This window comes from Aquarana catesbeiana, linkage group LG03 (assembly GCF_042186555.1).
Source record: "Aquarana catesbeiana isolate 2022-GZ linkage group LG03, ASM4218655v1, whole genome shotgun sequence".
In the NCBI taxonomy this organism is placed as follows: domain Eukaryota; kingdom Metazoa; phylum Chordata; class Amphibia; order Anura; family Ranidae; genus Aquarana; species Aquarana catesbeiana.
Window position 1 is genome coordinate 282,120,565 of NC_133326.1, and position 18,193 is coordinate 282,138,757.

The 18,193-nt window shown below is 39.6% G+C and overlaps 1 protein-coding gene across 1 annotated transcript in view; it reads right to left on the minus strand.

Moving 5' to 3' along the window:
• Positions 1–5,602: 5,602 nt before the first annotated feature.
• Positions 5,603–18,193, minus strand: part of PLXNC1 (plexin C1) — a 181,695-nt gene continuing 169,104 nt past the window's right edge. The window contains exons 27-31 of the mRNA XM_073620173.1: positions 16,762–16,922; positions 16,331–16,478; positions 15,257–15,397; positions 10,769–10,843; positions 5,603–7,270 (exon numbers count right to left, since the gene is read on the minus strand). Coding sequence (XP_073476274.1) covers positions 7,166–7,270; positions 10,769–10,843; positions 15,257–15,397; positions 16,331–16,478; positions 16,762–16,922 — 630 coding nt within the window. The 3' untranslated portion in view covers positions 5,603–7,165. The remainder of the gene's footprint in view (positions 7,271–10,768; positions 10,844–15,256; positions 15,398–16,330; positions 16,479–16,761; positions 16,923–18,193) is intronic.

The following is an 18,193-nucleotide window of genomic DNA, read 5'->3' on the forward strand; positions in this document are numbered from 1 at the left end:
CCCCAGACCCTTCCACCCAACCCCCCCCCCCCCGGCTTTCAGCTGCTTTAGTGAAATCTATACAGGGTGATCGGTGCTTGTAACTCCCCCCACTACACTGATCACCGCTGACTGTCCCCTTTTCCTCCTCCAGTCCCCCTCTGTGTCCTCCTCCGTGCTCCATGTCCCCCTCCGTTCTGCTGTCCCCCTCTGTTGTCCTGCTGTCCTCCAGTTTTCCTCCGTGTCCCCCTTCTTTCTGCTGCTGTCCCCCTCTGCCCCCTCTGTCCTTGATGTGTCAGGATGGAGAGCGGAGGTAGGAGCCGGTAAATCCGGCTCCTTCCTTTTCAGAATGAACAGAGTCAGTGATCACTGACTCTGTCAATTCACATAACTGAAACATCGTAACCTGTGTTTATGATGTCTCAGTTAATGAATGGAAAGGAGCTGCTGTCTCCTCTCCATTAATTTTCAGTGCAGCTGAGGCTGCTGAGAAGGGACCAGGGGTATCTCTATCCTCAGTCCCTTTCTCTGTCTCAAAGGGGAGATGTCAGGGGTCCTGTTAAGACCCCTGATATCTCACCAAAGCTCTCCAATAGGGTTGATAAAAAAATAAATAAAAATTGCATTAAATAATAAAAAAAATGAATTGTAAAATTAACCCCCCCCCTCCAAAAAAACAAAACAAAAAAGAGCATTGTAAAAAAAAACAAAAAACATTAAAAAAAAATGTAAAAAACAATACAAAAAACAAATTGTAAAACTCAATAAAAAAAAGAAAATGTAAAAAACAAAACAAAAAAAAAAAAAAACTACTGACACGTGCCACTGTCACATGACATAAGAAAAAAAGTATCGGTAATCAAAATCAGGGAGTAATTATTATTATTATTATTATACAGGATTTATATAGCGCCGACAGTTTAAATAGTTTAAGGTCTTATATAGACAGGTGTGTGGCTTTCCTAATTAAGTCCAATCAGTATAATCAAACAGAGCTGGACTCAAATGAAGGTGTAAAACCATCTCAAGGATGATCAGAAGAAATGGACAGCACCTGAGTTAAATATATGAGTGTCACAGCAAAGGGTCTGAATACTTAGGACCATGTGATATTTCAGTTTTTCCTTTTTAATAAATCAGCAAAAATGTCAACAATTCTGTGTTTTTCTGCCAATATGGGGTGCTGTGTGTACATTAATGAGGAAAAAAAATGAATATAAATGATTTTAGCAAATGGCTGCAATATAACAAAGAGTGAAAAATTTAAGGGGGTCTGAATACTTTCCGTCCCCACTGTATATATATAAAAACAAAAATTAGAAACATTATTATGGAGATCTGACGAAAAAAATAAATAATATGATTCAGGAGATCACGAGAAATAATAAAGAAATCAGTTTGTCAGAACTCTGTGTAAATATGAGCAGCAAAACAACTTCATTATTCTAGCATTATAAAGAAGAAGAGAATGCGCTGCATTAAAATAATTTAAAAATTGCAGCGTGACGAATGTGCTAACTCCATTAGGAATGCTAGTTTTACCAGACCGAGTGCTTCCGTCTCGTAATTTATTCTGAGCATGCGTGGCACTTTGTGCGTCGGAATTGTCTACACACGATCAGAATTTACGAGAACGGATTTTGTTGACTGAAAATTTGAGATCCAGATCTCAAATTTTGTATGTCGGAATGTCCGATGAAAAAAGTCAGATGGAGCTTACACACTGTTGGAATTTCGACAATAAGCTCCGATCGCACATTTGCCAACGTAAAATCCTATCGTGTGTACGGGGCATATGTGTCTACCTGTGGCAGATGACCGGAAACAAAAGCACTCACACTGGTTCAGCAGTGGAAACATAAGTCTGCAGAGAAAACTTTTCATTGGCAAAAAGGAAATCGAAATGTGTCCCAAATAAGGTTGCAACCTTTTCTTCAAGTCAAGCCCGAACACTTTAGCGGCGCACAGCAATTTTTTTAATAGTATAAACTATACATATATTTTGCAATTAAATAACATTTCTAATCATATGAAGTTAATCACAAGAGTCCCCCTTTACATCAGAGTCCACAGATTTCCCCCTTTTACTTCTGAATCCGCAGAGTTCCCCTTTTACATCTGAATCCGCAGAGATCCCTTACACTGTAAGGCGGGACTCTGCAGACTCTGATGTACTCTGGGGATTCTAATATAAGGGATGCTCTGGGAACCCTGATTTAAAGGGGAACACTGAGAACTCTGATGCACGGTGAGGACTCTGATGTAGGGGGGAACACTGTGGCCTCTGGTGTAAAGGGGAACTCTGATGTAAGGGGTGCTCTGAGAACCCTGATTTACCTTAGTGTACTCACTCAGAGGCAGGAGAGAGAGAAGGGGGGAGACCTCAGTCACAGACAGGGATGGATGGTGAGCTCACTCACCCCTTGGCAGTCAGCACCTCTCATCCAGATGTATCTGAGGCTGCTGGACTTCAAATTTCCGGCCCCCCACTTTCCTTTTCTGAGGCACAGCGCTGGGGATTGGAGTGTGAGCAGACACAGAGGGGTAGGGGCGGGAGGAAGAGGAGCAGATCAAGCCCTCTCTCTTCGCCCCTCTCCCATCTGTATGTGGGGGGAACTGTTAGTGCTGGCTTTGGGCAGTGTGAAAGAGAGTGTAACAGACACTCTCAGCTTAGACAACTACAGCCAGCAACCCTGCTGGGAGGCCGTAGTCCAGTCTGAATAATGTGTCTGGGTTTCAGGCAGTTTGAATCCCGGACACATGCTTCCAAACCCAAACAAGACGCACCTAGGTTTTAGAGGAGGAAAACAAGAAAAAAAATATTCTGAACCAAATGGTGTACTAAAATATTTACCAGTGCCCATGAAATGCAGCCTGACCATTGCCATAAATGTAGCCTGACTATTGCCATAAATGCAGCCTGACCATTGCCATTAATGCAGCCTGACTATTGCCATAAATGCGCCCTGAACATTGCCATAAATACAGCCTGACCATTGCCATAAATACAGACTGACTATTGCCATAAATACAGCCTGACCATTGCCATAAATGCAGCCTGACTATTGCCATAAATGCAGCCTGACCATTGCCATTAATGCAGCCTGACTATTGCCATAAATGCGCCCTGACCATTGCCATAAATACAGCCTGACCATTGCCATAAATACAGCCTGACTATTGCCATAAATACAGCCTGACCATTGCCATAAATGCAGCCTGACCATTGCCATAAATGCAGCCTGACCATTGCCATTATTGCAGCCTGACTATTGCCATAAATGCAGCCTGACCATTGCCATTAATGCAGCCTGACTATTGCCATTATTGCAGTTCTATTTATAATTTCCCATACTGTATGTTTGTTATATGTTCCCATTCACACAACATACCTAAAATGAGTTAAAAAAAACTTCTTTCTTTAGGCAGACTGCATTCAACTCTGAACAATTTGAAATGAAAGGAAACTCTGTCCCACCTGACAAAGAGGAACATACTGGGTTTCTCTTCATTAACTTAGAATACAGAAACCCAGTTTCTAGGTGTTTAACCATTTGTTTAGACAGACTGGGTTCAAATCTTACACTGGACAATGAGAACTGCTAAACTATCAATTGCTAGAGCCTGGAAAACACTGACCTTAAAGCCTCGTACAGACCAGCTTCTGTCAGACTGGCTGCCATACACAACAGCCGAATGTCAGCCGGTTTCTTTTGAACCGACCGATGCCGCGCGACATTCGTGTGTACTAGGCTTAAGTTTTGAATTGGTCAAAAACAGACTAACTGGCATTATGATCAGGGGCGTAGGGAGGGGGTGGCTAGGGGGGGCTGAAGCCCCAAATGTGACCCCGAAAAGCCCCAAGTCTATGGAATGCTGCATTCCATTGTTAGCCCCAAGCGCCGGCCACCCGGACTGATCTGATCGGGAGTGCGGCCGAAAGTATACGAGTGCCATAGCGGCCGAAAGTGGCCGAGTGCCATAGCGCCCAGCCCAAAAAAAAAGCCGCGCCACCCCCCCCCCGGTCTTTTTGTCACCTAGCAATGCCCCTGATTATGATCAATTAAAAACTGACAGCTTTTTTTACATAAAGGTTTTATGCATATAAAATAGTAATAGAAGGACAGCAGAACACAAAAAATAGGACAGTCGTTACAAAGTGTGTAGAAACACCTCAAAAGCGACAGCTATTTTAACTGACACCCATGAAAACCCACAGTTTGATAATTCAATTTTTGACTATCTGACCACTATAGGAGCTGTCCCCCAAGGACTCTTCCCTTCCGTTCTCTCTTCTTTAAATTTCTTTGTCTTCTCTCTATGTTTTTTTCTTGCCTTTCTTACCGCTCCCCCTCTCTCAGCGTAAAGTTGACCTTTCCATCTTTTCACTAAAAATCACATCAACATGCAACTCTGCATGCTGATATGAAATCATCTTACATTCATTAGTTAAACAAACATTTTTTGCTTTTACCATGTACTTACAATTACTATTTTCTTCTTAATTGAATAAGGAATAACCCTCTGGTCAGTCCTTGGAAAAATGAGGCCAAAAAAGCAAAAATATGGGTGGGTGGATGCAAAATGTGCTCAAAAGTCCCTTAAACAGATGCAATAATGCTTAAGGTGGCTGTAAAGACCTTCTGCATGCTGCTTCCCCCCAAAGCCCCTCTAATACTCACCTTAGCTCCCTCTCGATCCAGTGAAGTGCATGACAGCCTCAGCTGTCCCAGGACTCCCTCCCCTCATTGCCTGAGAAAACTGTGGGAGCCATTGGCATTGGGAAAGGACTTGAGAGAAAGAGGATTGGGGCTGCTCTGTGCAAAACCACTGCACAGAGCAGGTAAATATGACATGTTTGTATTTTTTTTTAAAGAAAAAATCCAAACCTTTAAAACCACTTTAACATGCTAAAAAGTCATGGAAAAGGGGGCTAAAAGGTCACTTTCAGTTTTGGAAGCCTCACTTCCAGTTATTTTACAAGAATATAGTGGCATCACTACAACAAAATGCAGACTATCCATTCATAAGGACATAATGACATCACTACGACATAACACGGTCTATCCATTAATAAGGGCATAGTGACATCACAATGACATAATGCAACCTATTACTTTATAAGTAAATCATGACAGCACATTGACATAATGCAGCCAATTTATCTATTAGAACATAGTGACATCATGAAGTCCATTCCTTTAAAAGGACATCAACTCCAATTTTATCTCTCTGGTCATTCCGTGGAAAAATGAAACCAAAAGGGGCAAAAAAAAGCAAAACAAAATTTTTGTACTTCTGTAAAAGATGCTCAGATGCAGGAAATGCATCAAAATAGGCTCAAAAGTCCTTACAACAGATGCAACAATGCCTAAAATGTGCAAAAAAAAAAAGTCATAAAAAATGGGTTAAAAGGCTACTTCCAGTTTTGGAAACCTCACTTTTGGTTACTTCACAAGGATATGGTGACATCACTACAACATAATGCAGCCTAATCATTATTAAGAACATAGTAAAATCACAGCAACATAATGCAACCTCTTTGTCTATTAGAACTGTACTGTACAGCATATCAACTTTGTATTTACATGTTGTAGAATTGAAATGATTTGGTTTGAAAAGATTATGTTGTTTAGCATTTTATTGGTAAAAATCATACACCATGCAGTGAGCATTAGATATGTATAGGACTGCAAGAGGCATTCAGGCTTTTTAAATAAGCAAAGAGCAATGTGCAAAGTGAGGTAACTGTCAGGAGCCCATTAATATTTACCTTTGGGTTTTTTCTTCCACTTAAAGGATCAGGAAACTAGTTGGGTGTTATAGGTCACTGTATTTTGCATATCATTTCCTAACCTAATAACCAATGTGTTTTTTCTATGGTCCCATCCATGCACAGGCTGCCTAAAGATCTCTGCATATGCATATATTTGCATACTACTGTGTTTTGGAAGGTAGTCAGAGCAACCAAGAATGTTAAATGAAGAATGACTGCTAATTAGTGTAAGCAATGTAATCAAAAGCTATTTCAGCCTTGTACACCGGTGGCCGAAAATTGACCAAAATCGGTCAGTTCGGTGGGAACAGGCCGACTTTCTGCCCGTGTGTACAGCTGTCTGTTCTACAGAAGCCGGTCTAACGGGCATGTTGGAAAACCAGCATCCGATCAGCGCTGGCAGCCAGTGTATTCTGGAGGGGAGCAGTCCCCCTGTCAGAACTCAAAGGCACAGCAGGGGAGATCGTTGCATTAACATTGCTTGTGTTAGTATGGCAATCTGTCAGGTTTTTTTTTTGTGCAGCCTGCTAGGTTGAACGAAAAAAAACTTCTAGTGTGTACCCAGCTTAAAAATGCCCTATAATCTACAGTACCAAGTTGTAGTTGTAACTAGAATAGCATGTGAGTGAGGTAGGTGGTTATACGATGTATAAGAATGTAATTTTAGACCCAAACGTTTAATAAAAATTATCTACACTGCCTATGGTCACTTCCAAGTTAAAGTGTTTCTAAGCTCAAAACCAAAAATTGAATATGTTGTAGCTTTTTTTTTTTTAAGCTTTATTTATTTATTTATTTGTCTATTTCTACCTTGTGATCTTGCCAGTAGTACACTTCCCGTTCTAGAGTGACAGTGCTCATTCACCATACTCTATCTATGAAGGAACAGTGTTATCGCCCTAGGTTGCTCTACTGATCTGAACTACAAACACTTCCCCATCTCCTTGTTTGCATTACATATGGATGTTCTGTAGTTCACAGAATAGAACTGGAAAGTTTAAAGACATTATTTGAGATTTCAGTTCAGTACACAAAGACACTGGATTCCTGTCAGGATCAAAAGCTATTTTTCTGTACTTGCTGAAAATGTATTCAGTTAGAAAAAAAAAGCAGTATACAATGCCCAGGTCCCTATGTATTCAGAATGTGAATCAAGATTATCTTAGAAAAAAAATATTGTCTCTGTACTGAGTTCCTTTACCGCCTCAGAATGTACATTTGGTATGTTAGCTGTCATTCTCCCTTCATTCATAGCCAATGTAAAGGCAATTTGTATTCCGGCCCTTGAACATCAATACATTTCTTTTAAGGTTGCATGCTTTTCCAAGCCTTTTCCTGGAGGGTCGAAGAGGTTGTCCTAAAAACACTGTGTGCTTTGCCCATTTAGATTTTCATTCTTGTTAGTCATTTTTATTCCCATGTACACATGTTCTTTTCTTTGCTTAATTTTTTAAGGATCGACAACTGCTTCACTTCAGAGTCAAATCCTGTCTCCTTTTCTAGAATGTTCATAATCTGAAAAAGTTGGGAAAATCATTACTAATGGCAACTGTTTTTTCAACATTCTATATCTAGATACTATAGAGAGGTACAATGGGAGGCCTGAGATCTACTCCTTTAGTGTGTTTACCAAAAAAATAATAGTAGTACTTGAAACCACAGAATCTACCTGTTTCATATGTCAATGCTGAGCCACAGAGTGTTCCACCAAATAGCAAAAAAGACATAATTCTAAAGCTAATTATGAAAAAAAAAAAAATAGTGCTTAAAGTAACCTGTGTTTAGATATAGCCTAAGTGCAATCAAAATAGAAACACAAAAAATCAGCACATGGGACATTACTTACAATCATCAGGATGCCTCTGCTTTTAGTTGGATTGCTCCTCCATCAACCCCCACTGCTGTAATCTTCCAATGTGACAGGGGTTAATATAACTGTGAGAGCTGTCACAGGCAGTCATTGACTATGTCCACTTTTTCTGTCCAGTTCTGCCATTCATAGAAGCTGTACAGCACAACAGACACATTCTACTGATTGTACTTTATGTCCCCTGTGATGATATTCATGTTTTTTATTTTTTATTTTGACTGCACTTAGGCTTTAATAAACTCACTTCATTTAGTGATAGAAGGGCACCCACAGATTTTGCTGCCTAGCTTCGCTTGGACTTGGACTGGTGTGATCTGAGATCCAGAATCTCAGCAGCCTAGACATCATATCCCATGGTGCAATGTGGAGGTTTTGGCAATTGATTAGAGGCCCCATCATTACATTGTGGAATAGAGCCAGTGTTTGTCAATGCTGCAATTAAAAAAAAACAAAAAACTAGCAAAAGAGTTTTAGGGGCACGCTGGGGGGCCTTATTAATCACTAATCAAGGTAAGTTTACAAGGTTTTACCTCAGGACTAACATGGTAAAATAAGCATAAGAATTCAGGTTCTATACTGTGAACATCTATTATGGTAGTAGATGGCAAACGTTAAGAGCACATATTATACAGTATTGGTATATGAGATGCAGACATCCCTAGTCTCCTGCAAGTTGTGGGAGTCTCCCGCTATTGACTGCGGGATCCCGGACACCAGTGGGTGCCGCACGATATTCCAGCTAAGCTTGTCACTCAGCCACAGCAGCCTGAGCAGATGCTGCAGCCGTACTCCATTCACTTGGCCGTGCGGCGGGCGGTTGATCCAGATCCCCGAAGCATAATGCAGTGCCAGCCATGGTGTCAGACAGAGTCAGTTTGTAAGCTGGCAGACAGACTGTGTAACAGTCTGCAACTGCCAGCAGCGTGAACCCGCCAGGCAGACGGATGTTATGACAGATGACCTCGCCAGGAAGACAAGTGTGTGTGAGAAGGGAGGAGTCCCACTGTCACACTGGTGCACACATAGGCTGGTCCTCCAGAGTGTGTGAGTTCTGCAGATTGTGAATAGAGTGACACAGTGATGCTGAGCATCACCGTGTGTCACTCTCTCAGCACATCTCTTAGCCCACATCATATGTCACTCAGGATGATCCCAGAGAGCAGTGAGTCACAGCATGCCAAGACTGAGCAGGGCCCATTTTAGGACACTGAGTCAGCAGGCAGGGGCCAGATTTTCTATACAGGGGCCATTTACTTAGAAGGTGTCCACAAGGGCCATTCAACAACTTTTATATAGTTGTGTAAAATTGGGGGGGGGGGGGGGTGGTTGCCAGCGCAGAGCGCCACCTCCCTGAAATGAGTTTGCCACCTCCCTGAAATTAGGTTGTTCAAGGTTGGGATGTCTGGAGATGGTTGTTAGCGCAGAGCGCCACCTCCCTGAACTGACTTTGCCACCTTCCTGAAATTAGGTTTTCAAGGTTGGGATGTCTGGAGATGGTTATCAGCGCAGAGCGCCACCTCCCTGAAATGAGTTTGCCACCTCCCTGAAATTAGGTTTTTCAAGGTTGGGATTTCTGGAGATTGTTGTCAGTGCAGAGCGCCACCTCCCTGAAATGAGTTTGCCACCTCCCTGAAATTCATTTTTTCAAGGTTGGGATGTCTGGAGATGGTTGTCAGTGCAGAGCGCCACCTCCCTGCAATAAGTTTACCACCTCCCTGAAATTAGGTTTTCCAAGGTTGGGATGTCTGGAGATGTACCAACATGAAAATGTATGTAGCTTTTTCATTATAATGACAAAATCATATATAAGTGCATCCCAAGAGAGGTCCCACCCCCTTCCTTTCTGCCATCATTACCAATACGCTCTGTAGGGCATTATACATTTTTGAGGATACTGAGGTCCCCATCCGCACCTTAGTACATGTATCTGAGGATTATTTTTGTCTATGGCAGTTATTTTCTTCATCCGGCACATCTAATAAGCTCACTGTTTTCAATTAGTTACAGTATAGCACCAGATGTAGCAGCTCAAGCAGCCGAAACTTAAAGTGACACTAAACTCTGTTTTAAAAAGAAAAAATTTGATGCAATTATGTATTGTTACCATAAAACGTACCTTCTATTACTCTTAGCCTCCTCCAAAATCCATTTTTTTGTTCTTGTGATACAACCTACTGTTAAAGGGTGGCTACATTTGTTCTCTGTGGTCCCACTGTATGTAGCAACATAGCCACCCTCTCTTTTGCTTGCTCCCAAGATGGGCTTAGCACTATGGACTATGAGATATATTGTTTGCATAGAGCAGTGCACATGACTACAAGCAACCAAAAGTGACAGGGAAAAGATGTTTGGGAAATCCTGGAGGATGTTACAAGAAGGCAGTAAAATGCATTAAGAAAAGATTATGTGAAAAATAGATTACAGGGCCATTAGGTAGTGGACATTTGTGGATTATTTCTTTTAGAAAATAAAGATATTGTTTAGCGTAACTTTAAACTGTATGAAAGCAAAACATTGACTGGACTCGTATAGAGAGTTTTGTTACTAAAAGCAGAAACATTTTTCTCAAGTTATCATTTAAAGTGCACTTAATCTTTAAACATACAGAAAACATCTAGCAAGCTATTTGATACATTATATTAGGCTACTTATTTAAAAACAGCTGACAGCCTATTTAACCAGTACAGTTGATTACTTGTTAAGAAGGAAACTATCTCATTCAGTGGCAAAAAATAGAGAGCAAATGAGCATGCGCAAAGCAGGGTGATTCAGTGTATTACTGGATTTTGAACAGTATAGGCACTTATTTTTAATGTTTTACATAGCTATACCTGCAAAAAGGGCCAGCCTGAAGTGATCTAGCAAGGACTTAAATTTCTGACAAAAGTTCCACTTTAAAATATTGCTTGGTTTTGTGGTATTGGTTTCTGCACAAACTGTCCCTACAGTGTGTATGGGTGTGCTAGGGACATTAAATGACAAGCTTTTGTGCAGAGCAGCATAAATGGTAGTACTGTATTTATTTCTCTGAAAATCCTTATGTAATATGTATATATATGTATACACACACGCTGTATATATGTAATATTATTGGTTTTCACAACACAAAATATATTTTTCAATAAAATTAACTGTATACATACCACATCATTGTATTTTTCAATGTACTTGTACAGTTCTAAAATAGCCACATCTTCTTTAAATTCATGTTCATGTTTCTAAGGACATATTAAAGATATAGTGAAATGTACGTGTCATATAAAAATTATTTAGTACAGGCCTTAGTTCACGTTTTAAGATATCACTACAATCTACAACATTTATATTCTGCATAAATATGCTTCTATATAGGCTTATTCACTAGAGCAACACAAAAAGCAATAATGATGTGCAAAATATAGTAGCGATTACCAAGGAAGCCTAGTATAATTAAAATAGATCTATGAAAGATAGATTGCAATTTGTCGACTATGTTATAATAATGTTTATTTCTCATAGAAATACACTGGTACCGCAAAAGATACACACTGGTAAATTGCCAAAATACCCAAAATACCAGGCTCACTTTAGAACCATATCAAACAGTAATTTTTCTGAAACCAAAACTACACCAGTAGCACCATGCAATTTGTCAAACTAGTCTTGAAACTGCTTTGAGAACAAAATCATGCCACTCATTGTCAGCAGTTTTACATGATGGAACATAATCATTTTGGGCCAATTAAGACAATAACATCCCATATTCATACACGCTGTGGTGGATACCCATAAGGTCTTAGATACCCGATAGATGCTTAGTTGTCATGTGATCATGAATTTTAAAGGTATCCAATAACCAGGAGATGACAGATCTAACTAGTTACATCTGAATTAGTCAACCTGGTTAGATCATGCTTCTTTATCCAAGTCATCCTTCAAACTGTAACTTATGTACTGTAGGTTATAGTGAATTCCAGTAAATCAGGCAGAGGATATACAAGCCCAAGATGTTTCCTCTAGATAGCCATCAGTTGAGTCAGCACCCAAACCACAGATAACAACATCTGGACTACTAAGTCATGACTGCAGTACATTGTCATGGGGCTCCATATGGATGCCACTTACAGTGGCTAGATGTTAAAATGCACGGGGCTCCTTGTTTTTGAAACTGTAGTTATTTTGAGAATGGCTGGCAATGCGTGGTTAGGTATGAGATCTCAAAGAACTTGTATCTAATTTGTTTTTCTCAAATCCAGTCCCTATATCCCTCAAATGGACCATATATTAAGGATATCCTTTACCTTGCACATGTAATTGGATCATAAGTACAGGCTCAGCAATTATCAGCACAGTGTTATTTGATGGAAAGGCTAAAAAATTACTAGCTGGGTGTACTGAAAGACTAGTACAGAGAAACATGGATTTCCAATTTCAAGGATTACTTTACTCATTACAGTCAATTTATAATAACAGTTACGTAAATCATAACCTTCTACATTTCTAAGTAAATATTTGGGTTTCTTGAAAATAGTTGAATGTTCCTACAGATTTAGGAGATACTGGCAATAAAAGTACATATGACATACTTTAGAAATCTGTCCCACAACAGCAGGTACTTGGTTAATAATGTGTTTTACAGATATGGAATGTAATAAAGGTAAGACACAGTTATATATTTGCGTAATAATATTTGTATTTTCTTTTTGGGTGCTGACTAGGGATGAGCCGAACACCCCCCCGGTTCGGTTCGCATCAGAACATTCGAACGGACCGAAAGTTTGTGCGAACTTTCGAACCCCGTTAAAGTCTATGGGATTCGAGCGTGAGAAATCAAAAGTGCGAATTTTAAAGGCTAAAGGTGTCTGTAGTATGCCTGTAAAGTGGCGCGTGTTTTACGTGTTTAGAACAGTCCCTGCTCAAAATTACATTTCTAAAGGAAAAAAAGTCATTTAAAACTGCTTGTGGCTTTAATGTCATGTCTGGTCCCGGCAATATAGATGAAAATCATTAAGAAACCCCCCCCAGCCCATTTGGGTCTTGTATGGATATTAAGGGGAACCCCGCACCCAAATAAAAAAAAAGGAAAGGCGTGGGGCCCCCAGGCCCTATATACTCTGAACAGCAGTATAGAGGCAGTGCAAACAAGACAGGGACTGTAGGTTTGTTCTTAAGTAGAATCTGTTTGTAATTTTGAACTGGTACATTTTTTACGTGTAGCTCCAGCCAAAAAAATCTATTTTTAAGCTTTTTGGAAAACATAGGGAAGGATTATCACCCCTGTAAGATTTGTTTTGCTGTCTGTGCACCTGTTCAGAAGATTTCACCTCACTTTCTGTCCCAATGACAATTGGATTTTGAAAAATGGGGGTTTTTAGTGAAACAAGGAACTGTTACAGGAGAGAATTTCCCTTCCTAGGGGTAGATTTCCTCTCACTTCCTGTTGTCTCCTTCCGTTTGCAAGTAGGAGTCGTTTGTAAGTTGGATGTTTGAAAGTAGGGGCCTGCCCTATATACTCTGCAGAAATTTGGGCCTTAGGTGTTGGTGTTGCCACAACACTGTAAGCCCTCACAGTTACTCTTGGTGGGCGCAGGAACGGGCCTTACTGTGAAATATTAGATCAAGAATAATAATTACATGCCCCTGTTGAACAGGGTCAGAAAAATTGGGCCTTTGGTGGTGGACGATGTGGTGGTGTTGCCACAACACTGTAAGGCCTCACAGTTACTCTTGGTGGGCGCAGGAACGGGCCCTGCTGTAAAATATTAGATCAAGAATTGTACTTACATGCCCCTGTTAAACAGGGGCTGAAAAATTGGGCCTAAGGCACTGGTGCTGGTGCCACAACACTACAACCACTCACAGATACTGTAGTTGGAGCGCAGGAATGAGCCCTGCTGCAAAGTATTGCATCAAAAATTGCAATTACATGCCCCTGTTAAACAGGTGCTGAAAAATTGGGCCTTAGGCACTGGTGCTGGTGCCACAACACTGCAACCCCTCACAGATACTCTAGTTGGAGCGCAGGAATGAGCCCTGCTGCAAAGTATTGCATCAAAAATTGTAATTACACACCCCTGTTAAACAGGGGCTGAAAAATTGGGCCTTAGGTACTGGTGCTGGTGCCACAACACTGTAACCCCTCACAGATACTCTAGTTGGAGCGCAAGAATGAGCCCTGCTGCAAAGTAAGGCATCAAAAATTGTAATTACATGCCCCTGTTAAACAGTTTGTCTGTTGCATCACAATCCCTGCATACGGTTTGCAAGCTGCATTCAGACTGAGAATATATATATTTATATTTATCACCATTTATAGATATCTCTGAATGACTTTCTATATCAGTGTATTCACTATTCATTTATTGTATTTATAATTCTCATTTTTAGTGCTGTCTAAATTCACTTATGCACATTGCACTAGGCACGTTATCCTTTAGCGCTAAACTTTTGTTAAATTCATTAAATATTACAATCTTACTAAGAGGCGCCCGTTGCTGTGTTTTCTTTTTTACATATTGGAGTGGCTTCACCTCCCCTTACAAGGCTGCCCTGCTAATAGACTGTACCTCCTCACAAGGAACTGCTACTTGCTCAAAGGGATTATCTGGCGATTTGCATTGTGTTTTATACTTGTTATATTGTGACCTGTGCTGCTATTTCCTGTCGTATTTTTTGACTGAAAATACTGCAGCTGCCTGCCTGTGGTATTATTAGGAAGAGAACACCAGCAATTGTCTGCAGTTAGCTTTAGTTGCACACTGTGCACAGGATACAGTACACTGACTGAAAATACTGCAGCTGCCTGCCTGTAAGTATATTAGGAAGAGAATAACAGGAACACGGATCTAGCTAAACTGCATACAGTGTATATATATATATATATATATATATATATATATATATATACACACACACACACACACACAACACCTGGGATGCATATATATATATATATATATATATATATATATATATATATATATATATATACTAAATACACTGACTGCAGCTAACTGGCTCGCCTGCCTGCTCTATCTAACTCAAATGAAATGACACTGTATCTCTCTCTCTCTCTATCTCTCAGCACGCCAGAACACACTACACAAGGCCAACTTCCAGGCGGCCTTATATAGTGTGGGGCGTGTACTAAATCCCTTTGGCCAATAATGGCTCTCCGTTTTTACCGCACTGTGATTGACCAAAGCATGCGGGTCATAATGCATGCTTTGCCAATCATCAGCCAGCAATGCACTGTGATGCCGCAGTGAATTATGGGCCATGACGCGCCACTCAAATTTGGCGCGAACGGCCCATAATGTTCGTAATTCGACGAACGGCCGATGTTTGAGTCGAACTTACGTTCAACTCGAACCTCATCCCTAGTGCTGACTCTATTATCTTAACAACATGCAAGTGTTCATGTTTTCACTGAAAAGAGCAAATCCTGGTCTGCCATAACACATACCTGGAAATGGAAATATATTGTATTTAGTTCACTTAAACTCCTTAGTGTGAAGTCATGTGATGAACACCATTTGTTTACATAAAATATATAGCACTGACAATGTCAGTTTGACAACTTAGTTATAATAGGGTGTTCACATCATGTGCACAATTACTTTTGTACTAAATTGATCCATTTCATGAAATACCTTTGATTCTGAAGTCAGAAACTCTGTGAGCTCTGTGGAAGATAGCGAAGGAGCATCTCTGATGTCTTTATAAAAGGATCTGACCTCCTCTTTAAATTGGGGAATGTCTTTCGCATAAAGCAGCTTGTTTGTTGGTGCTGACTGTAAAAGATGCAAGTACACTTCTTTCAACACAAAAAAAAGCAAAGTTATAAATGCATTAAAAGTATGCCCCTTCTTTCTCTCTGTGAACATTCAAAGTTGACCATATGTCAACATAAGACAAGACAACACAGGCTCACATAGCAAAATTTTAATGGTACCCCATCCATGGCAGGTGGCCTATAGGGCAGCCCCACTGTATCTGAACATTATCTGAACATCAGATATTGTAGCCAGGCAATCTGAAGGAACTTCTTCAAAGTCTGCAGGTTCAGGCAGGACTGTTCACAACTAGTAGCTTCCTCTTTGTGAGTCACTGCTGTGTTGAGCCTATGCAACATACCAAATGAGATCAGCTTCTCCTTTACAGTAAGCTGGGACCAAGTTGATTCAAGCAGATAGATCAGTATGTGACAACTGCAGGGATAACTAGTCTGCACTTCTCACCTTGTGCAAGTAATCAAGGTGATCTTTCACTGTCTATAATGAAAGAACAAATATTATTTTACAATTTAGACATGGGCTATGGTTCTTTTGCTCCCAGAGCCCCATGTATGCAGTTTGCTTTTTTCCCACATATGATACCATTGTACAATCTCTGTATAATATCCTGTGTGAAGGCCTACTAAAATATTCATTCAATTAATATCCATTTAGATAAGCATTGCATGATATAATGATGTTGTTAGAAAGTCTGGAAGACACCATTCGTTTCAGCAGTTGCCTGTTGCTTATGTGAACTTTAATAGGAAAGATTGCAATTTTTCAGGCATAGTAATGAATGAAGACTGGATCATAAATAATGTTGGTGTTGGCTTCAAATTATAGTATGTTTGTCATGTTAAAACACATGGGTATAATTGTTCATGACCATGAAAACTTTCAAAGAGGAAGAAAATATGTACTCCTAAAACCCCTTACATGATACATTACCTTCCCTAACTGTTGCTCTGTAAGAGAAAATCCATCCATAAAGGCTTGTGCAATTACTGATAGGCAGCTATCTAGAAGTGCAGTCTTTTTTATATCAAGAACAAATTGTGGGTTCTTCAGTATGTTGACCCAAAACCTCAGAGGAAGACTAAAAGAATAGAAATAGACATATTATCACATCACACTTCAGTAAAAGCACTATTAGACCAAGAGTAAATCTAACAGTGCTAACCACTGCTCATATGCCCATAAATCTGAAGACTATTGTAACCTACATGGCAGGTAATTCAGTTTGCAGAAAGTTTTAATTTAATACTAACATTTGTATTGTTCATCCATGCAATTTTATTATTACATCATATTTTTACTGATACCTTAAGGGCTTCAATATACTTTACTTTACACTAAATAATCAAAGCATGCAAATATACCTATTTGTCTTCCAAATGTGCAATACATCTGGATCTGAAATTTTTCTGATTTCTCCCTGAGTATCCAAAAAATCAAAAAAGTATTTTATAACTACAGGAGGTTTGTGCGAGATTGTCCAAATGCTGCGAAACAGTTTTTCTACAGAGGAATGTATGGCGACCTGCAATATAAAAAGGATCATTTGATAAGGTGGGAAATAGAACTAACAGGAGATACTTTTACATCTGTATTCGTACATACTATCAACAGAGTAGTAGTAATTTAAATGTTAGTAGGAGTTAGACTCATGAAAGTATCTTTTCTAGAATGAATAACCTCCCTAACCACTTGTCCACCGAAAGATTTTACCCCCTTCATGACCAGGCCATCTTTTTGCTATTTAGTACTGCACTAATTTAACTGGTAATTGTGCGGTCATGCAACACTGTACCCAAATTAAATTCATATCATCTTTTTCACACAAATAGAGCTTTCTTTTGGTGGTATTTGATCATCACTGTTTTTTTTTTCATTATTATTATATAAAGGAAAAATACAGAAATTTTTTTTACTTTGTGATATAACACATATCCAATAAAAAAGTAAAACAATCTAATTTCTTCCTAAATTTAGACCAAAATGTATTCTGCTACATGTCTTTGGTGAAAGAAAAATCCCAATAAGTGTATAATTGGTTTGTGTGGTTTGTGCATCTACAAACTATGGTATGTATAATATATATATATATATATATATATATATATATATATATATATATATATATATATATATGCGAAAAGATAGGGAGAAGAGAAGCAGGACTTTGTATGAGGCATGTGGGTGAGTATGTTGGGCTATATAGTGAATGTTATAGTATAGATAATGAGATCAGTGTAAGTTCCACAAATGGTAATATATCATAATCATGGTATAAAAGTTTTAATGGCATAGGAATTTGGGCCAAATACAGTCAAAACAGAACACATTTAAGACCATGGTAAAAGCGTGTTGACGACAGTGTACAAACAGGCAGAGTTCATGAATTGGTTATACAGTAACAACAACACATATACATAGTACAATAAATAAGTGCATCAATAGATCTAAACTCAACGCGTTTCTTGGCTTGAAACCAATCGTCAGGAGTCCGATGCCATGTAACTGTATCAAAAACAATAAAGTACCTATTAATGTATGAACAGATGTTTGTAAGGAAGATACACTGAAAGTGTGATTTTCCATGTACTCACAAGTTGTGCATTGATTGATGATAATAGTGTGTTGCAATACGATATAGGTCTGGGTCCATAGAGTCTCACCCGGGGTTGAGGCAGAGAGCACACCCCAATAGACCGCCGGCATGGCAGCCAAGATGACAGAAGCACCCATGGAGACCGGCAGTCAGGGACGTCTGGCGGGGCCAAGGAGTGTGAGTAAGCTGGGGAAAAAAAT